Consider the following 12,866-nt stretch of genomic DNA (forward strand, 5'->3'; position numbering starts at 1 on the left):
TGGAAGGCCTGGGTGCCCAGCAACAGGCAAAACGGGGAAAACAAGGACCTCGCCCCAGGGGCACCTTTCCTCCCGCAGCATACTGCTGGTCTTCTTCCCGTTAAGAACCTCTGACCTTTCGTATCGGCTGGTCGTGTAGTTTTGGTCCCCCTGACTTTTCCTCCCTAGAGAACATCTGGGCCTCAGCTGTGCTTCAGCTCCAGGCCCAGAAAAGCAGCCAAACCAGACAAGCGACACCACAGTGACCTCAGGACCCGCTGCACTGACTGAGAACGCCCTGCCCTGGTGCAGTCCAGTCAGTGGAGACCAAGACCCTAAAAGGACACCCCTGGAAAGCTGATGGGTGGTCTGTCGAGACCCTCCCCTGGAACCTCCCCTAAAAACCCTCCGGATAGAGGGCCTGGCACATGCTCCCTCCTAGGTCCCCCCCCCCCCCCAGCCCCTTCCTGCTCTCCCCCAGGCCGGTTACCACGACCTCCTCTCTCCGGGGCGCCAGCGGCCCCAGTGTGCCTCTATAACGGGTGGCCTGAGCCTGTCTCTCCCGCGGCTCACTTCTGTCTCTGTGACTTTCCGAACCACCCTTAGCTTATAGCGTGGGCCTCGGCTCTGAGTGCTTTCCTAGTCAGAGCCTAGGTGCCGCGAGCTCTGGCCTGGCCGCAGCGGCCGCACACCCGGCCGTGCTCACCTCCGCCAGCGCTTCCTGAGAGCGTTCGGTGGTTCTGACTCATCGGCACGTGCAGTATATGTATCACGGGTCATCTGAATTAGGGTATCCCAAGGAACGTAGGTGCGGCCGCTGCCTTGCTCCTGCCTGCCTCCTCCTCCTCTCACTGAGCCCCGCGTTTATGCTCAGCTCTGCTCCAGGGATGAGAAACAGAGGCTCCCCGCCTCTGGGTGCAAGGTGCTCTGGGATGGGGCCCAGGAGAGTGCTGTTGTAGGTGGGTTGTTGTTTTTTGTTTGTTTTTGGGGTTTTTTTTTTTTGGAGAAAGATCAATTTGTTGTCTCACTTATTTTTGCGTTCTTTGGTTGATTCTTGTATGTGGGGATTGAACCCACACTGCATCCACAACCTTGGCTATCGGGATGACACTAACCAACTGAACCACTCAACCAGGGCACGTAGGTGGGTTTTAAAGGAAGTGTTGTGGCCTGGCAAGGGAGCAGCGGGAGTAGAGATGTGATGGGGGACAGGGAGTGGCCAGATGTGACGGGAGGCTGTGGCAGGAGAAGAGGACAAGTTGAAATCGGATCGTAAAGGGCCTTGTTGGCACTTGATCCCATACATCAGTGGTTCTCAAAGCCTGGTCCCCAGATCAGCTGCACTAGCGTCTCTTGGAAACTTGTTAGAAATGCAGATACCTGGACCCAGCCCTAGACTTTGGGGTCAGGTGTTTTGGGTGGGGCTAGGCTATTTTGCTAGCCCTCGAGGGGGCTGCCCAGGTCAGGCAAAGAACAGTTGAGGCTCTCTGAGCAGCCTTGAATTTTACAAAGGTCACTCCGAGGGCCCTTTGGAACGTGGGATAATCTTGGAGGGTTAGGGACTGGGTTATTGGTGTTTTTGTGGATGCGATGCAGGTCTGGACTGAAGGCAGAAGGAAGGAGGAGAGGATGGATTTTCTGGAGGTAGATTTTGTAGGACTTTACTGCTAGTAGACAGTTTAAAAGCTGAGAAAACAGCTCTGTGACGTGGCCCCGATCAGGGATGGAGGGGTTTCCAAGGCCCTTGCTGCCTTGTGTGTTCACGAAAGATCCTTTACTGGTAGCGAAGAAACCAATCACGCAACTTGCCTGAACCTCTTCAGCCTCCTTTTGGGTGTTGCCTGCTAGGCCAGAATGAGGGGTCAAGTTGCACACTCAGGGCCCAGAGCCTTAGGACGGTCAGGTGTGGGAGAGCGGAGGCAGTGATTTCGCTCAGCTGTGCCCAGCTCCTGGCCAAGTTAATAGACCACATGGTGCTCAGACCTGCGTTGCACACTGTCTAAGCTGGCGAGGCGCACGCTTCTGCTCTTTGACTTCCCAGTCAGTCACTAGCTCCATTTGGTATATGTAAGTGTAGAGATGGGTCTCCAATTGCAGTGAGAGCGATTATTCTGTTAGAAGCCTTATTCTTCAGCATTAAAAAAAAAATTTTTTTTATCCTGTTTTGTTTTACAGATCTGTAATTCTCCAGGGCCTTCAAGCTGTGATTAATCAGATGGTGCCTGAAATGACTGGGAAAGCAGACACGTTGGGCACCCTTTGAAGAGTGACTGTGCGTGTGTAACACCTTTCCGTACACACACAGTTACACAAGAAGACTGGCTCATTCTGGGGCACACTGGAGCGGTTTACAACTGATGAAAATTAATTTAAGAGTCAGATGGAACAACCTGACACCACTGGGCTCAGGAGCCCCGGGAGAAAAATACATCACTAATGGCCAATTTTCCATGTGGTCTTCACGGGTAAAGAAAGTTTGCAAAAAGAAGAAAAAAAAAGCCTTGCACAGATCAAGCCTCAAAAATACCTCTCTAGGTTAAAGAAGGAGCTAGGTGCCACGGTGACTGAGAGAGACGTGTGGTCTCACACATTGCAGGGGGGACCGGGCAGTGTCTCTCGCACTTTGTTTTCCAGCGGACTTGGTGATCTGGACAGGCTTTAAAACTCTGGACGGACAAGTCACTCTTACCGTGCGGCTGGGCCTGGAAGAAAGCGAGTTCGTTTGACGGGACGAGTTTGAACGACGAGCTGGTTCTTTTCCCTGTTTCAGTTGACTGTACTAGAGAAATTTTAATTTATTATTACTTCCATTTCCTTTTCTGTATAGGATATCTTAGGTAGCTGTTGAAGCCAATAATTACAAAATAAATAGCAAGGGACATCCAGGCAAGGCTTCTTTTTTCCTTGTTCTGTACGGGTGGCGTTTGGAAACATCCTCTGAATGTGAACAGGAAGGGGCCCATCAGCAAAACGTGGGGTGGAACCCAGCCCACGCCCGTGTTTGCGCTTTAAAGGATTCTCTCTTCTGTTGTGTCCAAGAAGACTTGCATACGTAAGGGGAGGATTACTTGATGGACTTAGTTCTGAGATTAGTTTTTATTTCCTTTAAGATGAAAATATGTGTGATTTTGAGAAGCAGAAAGGGGAGGAGTTAGACTAGGGGAGGGAGGAAGGAGGCAGACGAGAGACAGGTCCTGCAGCGAGGCTCCGTTTTGTCGGCGAGAGGATTTAGGTTCGCCGGGGACGAGCACTTGGACCTGCTGTGGGCTTTAGAACGTTCTGGCTCTGCACCTCTATGGCACTGAGGGCAGCGTGGGCCTGTGGAGGGGCAGTCAGATAGAGCCCGGCGCTCCCGGGGACACGGGCACCTGCCAGGAAGTGTGACTGGGCTCTGAGGCAGGACGCTCGGGGTCCTGAACAGGAGGACAGTCGTCTTTTCTGCCTGAGCCGGGATTGCTGTCTGCACAGACTGGTCGTTTTGCATGGTGTGTGTGCCTTTTCCCCCTTATGCAATCTTTTTCAGCTTCAGCAGCAGAACGCTGTCTAGTTGAGAGGGCATGCCGGAGGGTGGCTCCAGAAAGGGGTGCTCCCCTGTGTTCTCTCTCTGCGTCTGAACTTTTGAAGAGAAAATTCCAGCTCGAGGGATTCTTAAAGCCTTAAGTTACTTGAAATCTCTGTATTTGCAACCCTTGGTCTCTGGAATCACATTACACGAAACTGGAATCTCAGGCCGAAGGAGAATAACCAAGTGGAGTCAAAAGAAGGAAACTCGGTTTCTTGATCACCACGTGTTAACCACGCTCCAAAGGGTCAGCCCACTCTTCCTCTAAGGACTTGAAAAACAAATGGACCCCACGTTTTTTTAAGCATTACCTTTCTTAGCAGACTGCCATCATCTTTTATAGAGGAATTTTTTCACTATGCATTCGGCGGACCTTTATAAAATACTGGTCTTCTAATTAGATCCAGGTCAATCTTAATTAAAGGGGGTCAGGGAAAACCACAAAAATAGAAGAAATCAGTGAAAGGAATTGGTTTAAGCTTTCTGGCACTCGGCACTACTTTTTCAGTAAACAAGTTCACTGCACAGAAGTATGTATGCAGCGGTGGAGCAGGGGCCTGTCCTCTGCAGCGACTCCAATATCCTCTGCCTGTCCTGGAAGGGGCGCGTCCCCAAGAGCGAGAAGGAGAAACCCGTGTGCAGGAGGCGCTACTGCGAGGAGGGCTGGCTGGCCACGGGCAATGGCCGGGGCGTCGTGGGCGTGACCTTCACCTCCAGCCACTGCCGCCGGGACAGGAGCACTCCACAGAGAATTAACTTCAACCTGCGGGGACACAATAGCGAGGTGAGCTGGGGTTTCCTTTCACTGTTCGGTCACTCCTAGAGCTCTTTTTGAGCCCTCCCCTTCCGTGGACTCAGAACTTCCTTTGCTCCTGTTTCTTAGATTTGCTGCCGAGTGAGACTTTGCAAACCGTGGCTTCTGTCTCCAGTGTTCTGGTGGGAAAGTGTTAGGGCAGACACCTCACCCCTTGCTTAGTTACCAAATCTCCGCCCTCTTCCACCACAATGCGCAAACCCCCTCTCTCGTCCGACATGGCCTGCAAGGTCCAGTGAGGGACAGATGGAGGTCACGACTCTGTCCTGGCCACGGGGCAGAGCCCAATCTGCCGGTGTCACAACTGAAAACCTGGGCCTGTTTTTCTTTGGGAAACTTTCTTACAGATATTATCACTGTCATGCAAGTTAGGCATGGTTAGTTCTGATTCTTGCTTTCACAGGATTTCCTCTATATTTAGGAGCAGACAGGGAATCGTGCGTTTCGGGAAGAACTGATTTCATTACAGGGACACATCACTGTAGGAACGGTCTCACCTGGATTCCTGGATGTGATTACTTGCTCTCTGAGAAGCTTTTCCGGAGAACCCCCCCACCCCCACCCCCACCCCCAACGACTTGTCCCCTGTGCTCCGGGCAGTCTTCTGTGGTTGGGCTGGTCATGACAGTTACCTGCCGTGTGGGTTGGTAAGCTTCCGGGAAGCTCCGTCTGCTCTTGTGGTCTTAACATCCTCACCTCCCATTCTTTAAGATGTCACTTACTGTAATTATCTGTAACTCATTAACCCACTTCCGTGTGGCTGTTCCCCACCCTGAAGGGAAATGGTTGCATTCCCAGTGACCTCACTTTGCTAATCCCGTAGGTCGCTTGATTGCAGTCCATGTCTGGTGGCATTCAGTGGTGTTGAGATGGCACACTTTCTCTTGCTTTCCAGGACACCACCCTCTCTTGGTTTTCCTCTTACCTCTGTGCCGCTGCCTTGCATCCTTCCTGGCTGTCTCTGCCTGTTTTCACCTCGTTTTTACGTGTCGGAGGGCCCCCGGCGTGCATCTTTTTCTAGATGATCTAAGGTGGTTTTAAATCCACCCGTGTACTGGCGACTCCCGAGTACATGTCTCCCATCTCCCTTCAGACTCTCATTCCGGACTTCGTTCTTCGGCTCAGTGTATAAGATCCAGAATTGGGCGTCAGTGACTAGGCCCCTCAGACTGCAGGTCGCCCAAGGGAACTCATTTTTCTGCTGCCCCTGCAGTCACCAGACCTGGCTCACCCTCTGTCTTCTCCTCAGGACAGCTGGCCAGTGAGGCTGCAACACAGAAGTCACCCTGCCCTTTCCCTGCGCCCAAATCCAGCTGCTAGGCATGACCTTCCCCTGCATTGACTTCCAGGTGATACCAGACGCGTGTCTCCCTCTGTGCCCGCAGCCTCCCAGGCCTTCGGTCTTAAACTCCATGGTGGAGGCTCCGCGCAAGAGCACGTATTTCTATTTAGTTTCTTGAATGTTTTTAAAATTTAAATCTAATGTACTTCAGTGATCTTTTCTGTTTCCTAAAAACACTATATGGCATATGTCACAATTCCAAAAACAGATATTCTAGGTGATAAGAATGATCTCCTCTGCAGTTGGGTCTTAGGTTTCTGTTGTGTTCCGTGGTAAGTCTGAAAACCTGTGTTTGGTCTTCACCCTCCTTCCCGTGGTTCACCCTCCTTCCTGTGGTTCACCCTCCTTTCTAGAAGACTCAGAGCTACTGTGGACTGCCGAGCCTGGCCCTGTTTTTGCATCACTGTGCATGGTGAAAACCAGCTTTCTTAAGCTTAGGAGAGATTTGAAAACCACCTTGCGTTTTAAAACATTTATAGAGGATTTAACTTATTTAAGGATCCATACACTAATTCTAGAGAGAAATTGGACTAATTTTGGATTAAAGCCAGTGAGAAGTCACTGCAGACTTTTTATCTTCTTATTCATTCTTCATAAAAAGTGAATTTTAGTAGATTTGTGGTCCCCCACTGTGGCATCAGCGATGGCTGTGGGGAGGTGCTGTGCGTCATTTCCTGAGGCAGTGTCCCCACCCTGCCATGTTTCTGTTTTTCTGTATCCCTGTTCCATGAAATTCTAGTTCCGTCACTTTAACTAGCTGATGTGGTCCTGGCTAAGTCATTAGTTTATTCGTGGTTAAACTGAAATAATAATTCCTTTCTTTCAGTTGTTGGGAGAATCTATGAGAATGTATTTTTGAAAGGGCTTTGAAAATGGCGAATGCCATAGAGAGATGCTAAAGCACCTCACACCCTAGTTACTTAATTATATTCTTTCCGATCCGTATGATACCATTGATACCCTTAATTTCAGGTACCAGCCTGACTCAGGAGGCCAGAGACAGTGTTTTTTGTTTTTTAATAAGTTTTCTGTTTTACACTTAAGCTTTGAAAACACATATGCAGTCATCAGATAACTGATTGCATCTCTGGCACGTGTGCTGAATGTGTGTGCTTTTGCCACTGTGGGGCAGGATAAATCCTGGGTCATGCCTCGTGGAGTCCACAGCCCAGCCGTGAGCGGGAGGTGTGCACCTGGCTGGCTGTCTGCATTCGCATTTCAGTTCGGTACAGAATGGAAACTGCGGGTGGTTGGAAGAATTAAGGGTGAAGGTTCCCTGAACTTAGAGTCTTTTTGTGAGCGATGCCAGAAGATGCAGCCACGTTCCAGCTTCAGAGAAGCGGCTTCTCTCTTCTGTGCGGCACGAGCGCGTCGTGCTTCCCCTGGCTCCGGCCTGACCGCGTTAGGTGCGTCCCCAGGAAGAGGCTCTCGGAGTCTGGCTGGGCAAGGACAAGGGCCTCTGCATTTTCGCATGCCCTGGGACAAGACTGTCCTTGCTGAGCAAGCAGTTGGTGTTCTTTGCTCCTCTCCACTGTGCTGTGAGATATTCGTGGTTTGTATTGAGGGTTTCGTCCATCGAGGTGTTCTGCACCGGGGTCAGTCTCAGCAGCGGAAGGTTCAGCGAAGGTGCTGTCTTACTCGTCTGATCTCTCCAGGGCTCAGATGTGGTCGTGTTTGTGCTCACTGCTTCTGCATGCGGTTGTGCTCCCGTTTGAAAAGGTGCGTTCCTGTGTGCTCGTGACCCACATGGGTGGAAGGTAATTGGTTAGTGACGTGGCGTTGGCTCACTTTATGTGGCTGTCCTGGGAGAGCAGCCATCTCGCTGATGTGTGTGAGCATATTTTGGCATGCTAGGTGACCGTGCCTGTCCGGTTTCCTTCCCAGGCCGGCCCTTTAGGTGTTCCATCATGTAGGCGTGTTGAGTCCAGCAGACGCAAACCCAAGGCCGCCGTTCCGTGCCCGTCGTCAGTGGAGGATGCCCTCCTTCGGCAGGTGTAACAGGGGCGGAGCAGGGCAGCCCCTGGTCGCAGCTTTCCTGGTGGGCGTGGCAGATTTCAAAGCTCTGTGATGCTTTTAGATTTGAGTTCCAAAGCCACAATCTCTCAGACTTCCCTGTACTTTTTGCAGATACACTTCTACTGTATGAAAAGTGAAAGAAATAATGAAAAGTTGATATCCTGGAAAGGAATTTAAAACAGTAAAATGTACCTGCTGGAGTTTGGTGTGTGCTTCACCTTTATCTGCCAGGTTTAATAAGTATTCAAGATTTCCTGAGTGGGAAAAATGGAATAAAAGGGTTTGCACAGTTAGATTGGGAAGATGGAGCAATATCTGAAGTAAGCATGATATTTTAAAAATAGATTAAGTTTCCTAAATACAGATACAGTTAATTTTCCTGGTGAGAGTGTCTCTGTGTTTGGACTGGGCACGCACACACGGGTGGGGGAGGTGCTGGGGGGCAGAGCGCCGAGCCGAGCAGAGGATGATGCTTGCAAGCCAGAGCGCTCGGTGAAGCTTTCGGGGGGTGGGGTGGGGCGTGAGCTGGATTTTCAAGCCCCTTCAGTTCTGGGAACGCTGAGAGCCCATGTGAGGCTGGGCACTGCTAGGCTTTTTGGTCTCACAACGAAGAAGAAGGAGCTATTTCTGCCCAGCTGGCCTGCCTGTCAGAGGACACATACTGTGGGTCGCACGTAAATAACGCTGCTGCTGCCAGTTGCCAGATGTACGGCCACAGTTTTCTGTATGCTTTATGCACGCTGTTTTGTTTATACAGCTCTCTACAGCTTTGTTTTACTATCCCCGCTGTACTTTTGAAGAATCCGATTTTCAGAGATGTTATGGAAGTTTCCGGGGTATAGAGCTGGATGACAAAGATGGCAGACCTGGGATTTCACTTCCATGTCTGTGTGTTTTGTCTTCTGGGAGACACTGCTTCAAAACAGGTGAACCGTAATGGGCCCAGGAACAGTTACGAGTGACTGTGGCCTGCGTTTGGGACGGGTAAGGGTTTGGTGAGGCACTGGAGAGAGCGCAGGGCAAAGCTGTCCGGGCGGGGGCACTGCCCGGCACAGCTGAAGAGAAAACAGCAGTCGTACAGTGTCCGTCGGGTGGAAGAAGGCAGCGCTTCTGGTTTGGGTTGCGTTCTAAGACTTAAAGGGCTTGTATGCAAATAGAAGTGTTGAAAAAACATCAAATGTGCGTATAAAAATTACACTCGGTTCATTGCACTTCACCACGGAAGCGGTTATCTGAGAGTTGGCAACACTGGGTGTCTTTAATTTATTACGGATATAAAAGTCTTCAAGAAATGGCCTATAAACATCAGTCAGCGTGGTTCCCTGACAGCGTATGCGTGCGCTTAGTGAGACTCTTGAGACAAGAGTGGAACCAGTTATCATAGATGGAAGGTGTTTGAGAAATAGCTCTTTTAGATGTGTTTTATGAGTTCTTACTTTGATTAGGGAGCTAGTCTAACAAAGAGGCAGACATAGGAGTGTCTCAGTGTGTTAGGGCCAGAATTTTGTTTCACTTTATCTCTTTTTATACCAAAGCTCAACAGTGCTGCTTATACGTGAGTGACTGCTAATAATGAAAAATAGCGGTGCTCTAACTCCTGTTCCCCCGTCTGCCTCCTTCCACACGCTTATATTATTAGCTTGTCAATTAATCAGTTTTGGGGTTTGGGCTGCTGACTCTCCCTGTCTTGGGAAGTGGAGCTTTAGCTCTCCCCTTTCTTAATCACTCCACCCCGTTTTGCCCTGCTGCCTCATCATCCCAATATTACTCTCTGGTAATAATTGATTAGCTCATTATTCAATGTTTGCAGTTTTTAACTGTGTCAATATCATGCCCAGTCGAGCCAAGTAGAGTACTATGATTTTATTTCCTTTATTATTCAACACTTTTTTCCTCACGATAAAAATTGTGTTTTTTTTTTGCTGTGGTTTAGTTTCTTTACCTGTTGTGAATCTTCCTACATCTTCACTATATTTCTACATATTCAAATCAAAAAGATGATTTAAAAGTTCTTTTTCTTATTTTTCTGAGACTTCCAACTGGGAGTCCTTGGTCTTCCTGCTCGCTCCGGTTGGTTGCTCAGTGGCCGGCACTGCTGACTCTCTGAACTTCTTTTATCATCATCTTGGGAGTTCCTTTACCCCTTATTTCTCCTGGATCCCTTATTTCTTGTAGCTTGTATCTTTGTCTTTCTTGGTTTAACAAATTCATTCTTGTTGGAGTATACTTATACTCTCCAGTATCTAAGAAAGAATTTATTAAGTCTTGCGTTTTAAGACTTATACAAGCCCCACCCCCCCAAAAAAGGAATTACCTTCTGGAGGGTGGCCCCCTCGTAGTACAGGCTTCCCCTTCTAGGTGAGTGTCCTAGGAACCCCTCTGAATCAGCCGGTGGTGGTGTGAGAGGCTGGGTTCCGTTTCAGTGATTTTTTTTTTAAGACTCAACACGTATGCCTGTTTCATGACGGGTGATTTACGAGTACACCTGCCCACACCGTGCTGAGTGTTCACCAGTTTTTGACCAAAAATGCCATGATCCCCATGCCCCACCCTCCCTATTCACCCCATCTCAAAGGGAAATGTTATGCCAATTGGAAGAGGTGAAACAAGAAAAAAACAACAGCAGAAGCACAAAAAGGCATCATAATCAGCGAGTTCAAAAACTGCTCTGAGCAGCAGGAAAAACCATCTCGACAGGTGTATTGCATCAAGTGGAGAGGACTTAGAAGGTAACTGAAGTTTAAACCTGTAAGAATGAACACACCAATTTTTAGAATTTAATTCTGGGGTATTTTGGGCTCCCCCTTGTATATAGCAGTAATTTTTATCTGCAGTTGGGAATCTGTGTATGTGGAGGGCTGACTAAAATTACATGCAGGTTTTTACTTGGAGGGAGTCCCCCCCCCATGTTGTATAACAGCCAACTGTATGTCTAAAAAGGTCCTAATCCTGCCTCATTCCTGGTTGATGTTTTGTCTAGTCAGCTCTTTCAGAATTGTGAAGGCATTTTACCGTAGTCTTCAGACCTGCAGAGTTATTCTTGAGAAGCATGGTAGTTAAGAGCTCATACCAGGCTCCATTTGAATCCTAGCTTTGGGTACACTATTTAATTTCTCTGTACTGTGATCGTCTCATTTGTAAAATGGGTTTATGAATAATACTTTGTTTATATATGATTTGGTAGGAGGATTGAGTTACTATATGGAAAGCATTTAGAGCAGTGCCTAGAACTTCGTGAGAGCTTTGTAACATTGGCCATTCTTCTTCTAAATCCTTCACATGGGACTTTTTAAAAATAATTGAAGTTTTGGCATCTGGTCTTTTTGCTAGATATTCTGAAACTTTTTGGTGATATTTAAAAGTAACATATTATAAAGCTGTTCGGCACCTCTGTGTTTGTGTATATGGGGGGGCGGTGTGTCAGCTGATGGGCTTTATTGTGGATGCACAGGGGAGACCCAGCTGTTTGCTGCTGACCGCCAAGTGTCGGCATCCGAGCATGTGTCTTTGTGGTGCTTTAGTTGTTCTAGGTAAGGCACTTCCCGTCACGTGCCTGTGGATTCACTCCTGCCGCCAGCATCCTGAGGGTGGGGGTCGGGTGCACGTGCCCCGAGGGGAGGCAGTGATGGGACGAGGAGGAGCTCATACTTACGGGGTGCTTACTGTGTGTTAGACACCGTTCTGAGAGCTGTAACTCATCCTGACCTCAGCTCTATGACTTTGAACCTGTTTATGTTTTAGATTTATTTTTACCCTTGCCTGAGGACATTTTTTCATTGCCTTTACAGAAAGAGGAAGGGAGAGAGGACAGGGAGAGAGAAACATTGATGTGAGAGAAAAACATCAATTGGTTGCCTCCTGTACATGTCTGGATCGGGGATCAAACCTACAACCTAGGTGCCCTCCGATCGGGAATCGAACCTGCAACCATTTGGTTATGACCCAATGCTCAAACCAACTGAGCCACACCGGTCAGGGCTGAACCTGTTATTACTATCATTTTATAGATTAGGACACTGAGGTCCAGAGCCATTCAGCAGCTTGCCCGAGGTAACACAACTCTCCTAACTGACAGAGCTGATTCCGAACCCAGGAACCCCTAAGATTCCACACTTTTAACATCTCAGAAAATCACCTCTGTTTTTGTTCTTGTCACAGTCTTTGCTGTGTCCAGTGTCCCTAAGACTGGATTCTGTGGGTCCACTCTGCCAGGGGAATGAGCCTTCAGTATCTGGTGCTGCGCGGGAGAAGAGGTGCCTGCTTATGTTACATTCGTAATGGCTCTGAGGGAGGGAGCATCATCCCTGCGTGGGTGCCAGGGCTAATCTGTTCTGTGAGTGGCTTTTCACCCAGACCTTCTGGTTTAAGCCTAACTTGTTCCTCTTCCAGTGCTTGGAGCCTCCCCGGGCTTTCTTCCGCCAGGCACCTCTCTGCAGGCACGCAGTTAGACCTCGCTGTTCTGTGGAGCCGGTGCCGCTCATCCACTGTCTGTCTTCTGTGCTGTGGCTTGGGCTCCCTTGAAGATGGCTTTTATGTTTGTTTTCATCCTCTTTGGGGGATGGTGTCTAAGAGAAGGCATAGAATCATCTTTATTTTGACATCTTAAATCGGAAATCTCCTTTTAAGATATTTTCAAAGGTTCTTAAAGGCATTAAAAGTAGATTTATTTGACAGAAGCAAACTGGGGAGGCTGTTGAACTGAGGAGAAAAAGAAGTATGGCCCAAATGAAAGAACAGATCAAACCTCCAGAAAAAGGACTAAGCGAAAAAGAGATGGCCAGCCTATCAGATGCAGAGTTCAAAGCACTGGTGATCAGGATGCTCAGAGGAATGACTGAGTACGGCCACAAAATAAAGGAAGAAGTGAAGGTTATACAAAGTGAAAGAAAGAAAAGTGTACAGGGAACCAGCAGTGATTGGAAAGAAGCCAGGATTCAAATCAACAATTTGGAACAAAAAGAAGAAATAAACATTCACAAAGAACAGAAAGAAGAAACAAGAATTGAATAAAATGAGGAGAGGATTAGAAACCTCTGGGACAACTTTAAACATACCAACATCCAGAATCATAGGGGTGCCAGAAGGAGAAGAGGAAGAGCAAGAAACTGAAAACTTACTTGAAAAAATAAGGAAAGAAAACTTCCCGAATTTGG

At 48.5% G+C, this 12,866-nt stretch overlaps 1 protein-coding gene across 1 annotated transcript in view; it reads left to right on the forward strand.

Annotated features, from left to right (window-relative positions):
• The first annotated feature begins 4,050 nt into the window (after window positions 1-4,050).
• TULP4 (TUB like protein 4) overlaps window positions 4,051-12,866 on the forward strand; it is a 124,309-nt gene continuing 115,493 nt past the window's right edge. The window contains exon 1 of the mRNA XM_090280036.1: window positions 4,051-4,325. Coding sequence (XP_090136162.1) covers window positions 4,074-4,325 — 252 coding nt within the window. The 5' untranslated portion in view covers window positions 4,051-4,073. The remainder of the gene's footprint in view (window positions 4,326-12,866) is intronic.

The sequence above is a fragment of the Furipterus horrens genome, unplaced genomic scaffold, assembly GCF_987537825.1.
Source record: "Furipterus horrens unplaced genomic scaffold, mFurHor1.1.pri manual_scaffold_6, whole genome shotgun sequence".
Classification (NCBI taxonomy): domain Eukaryota; kingdom Metazoa; phylum Chordata; class Mammalia; order Chiroptera; family Furipteridae; genus Furipterus; species Furipterus horrens.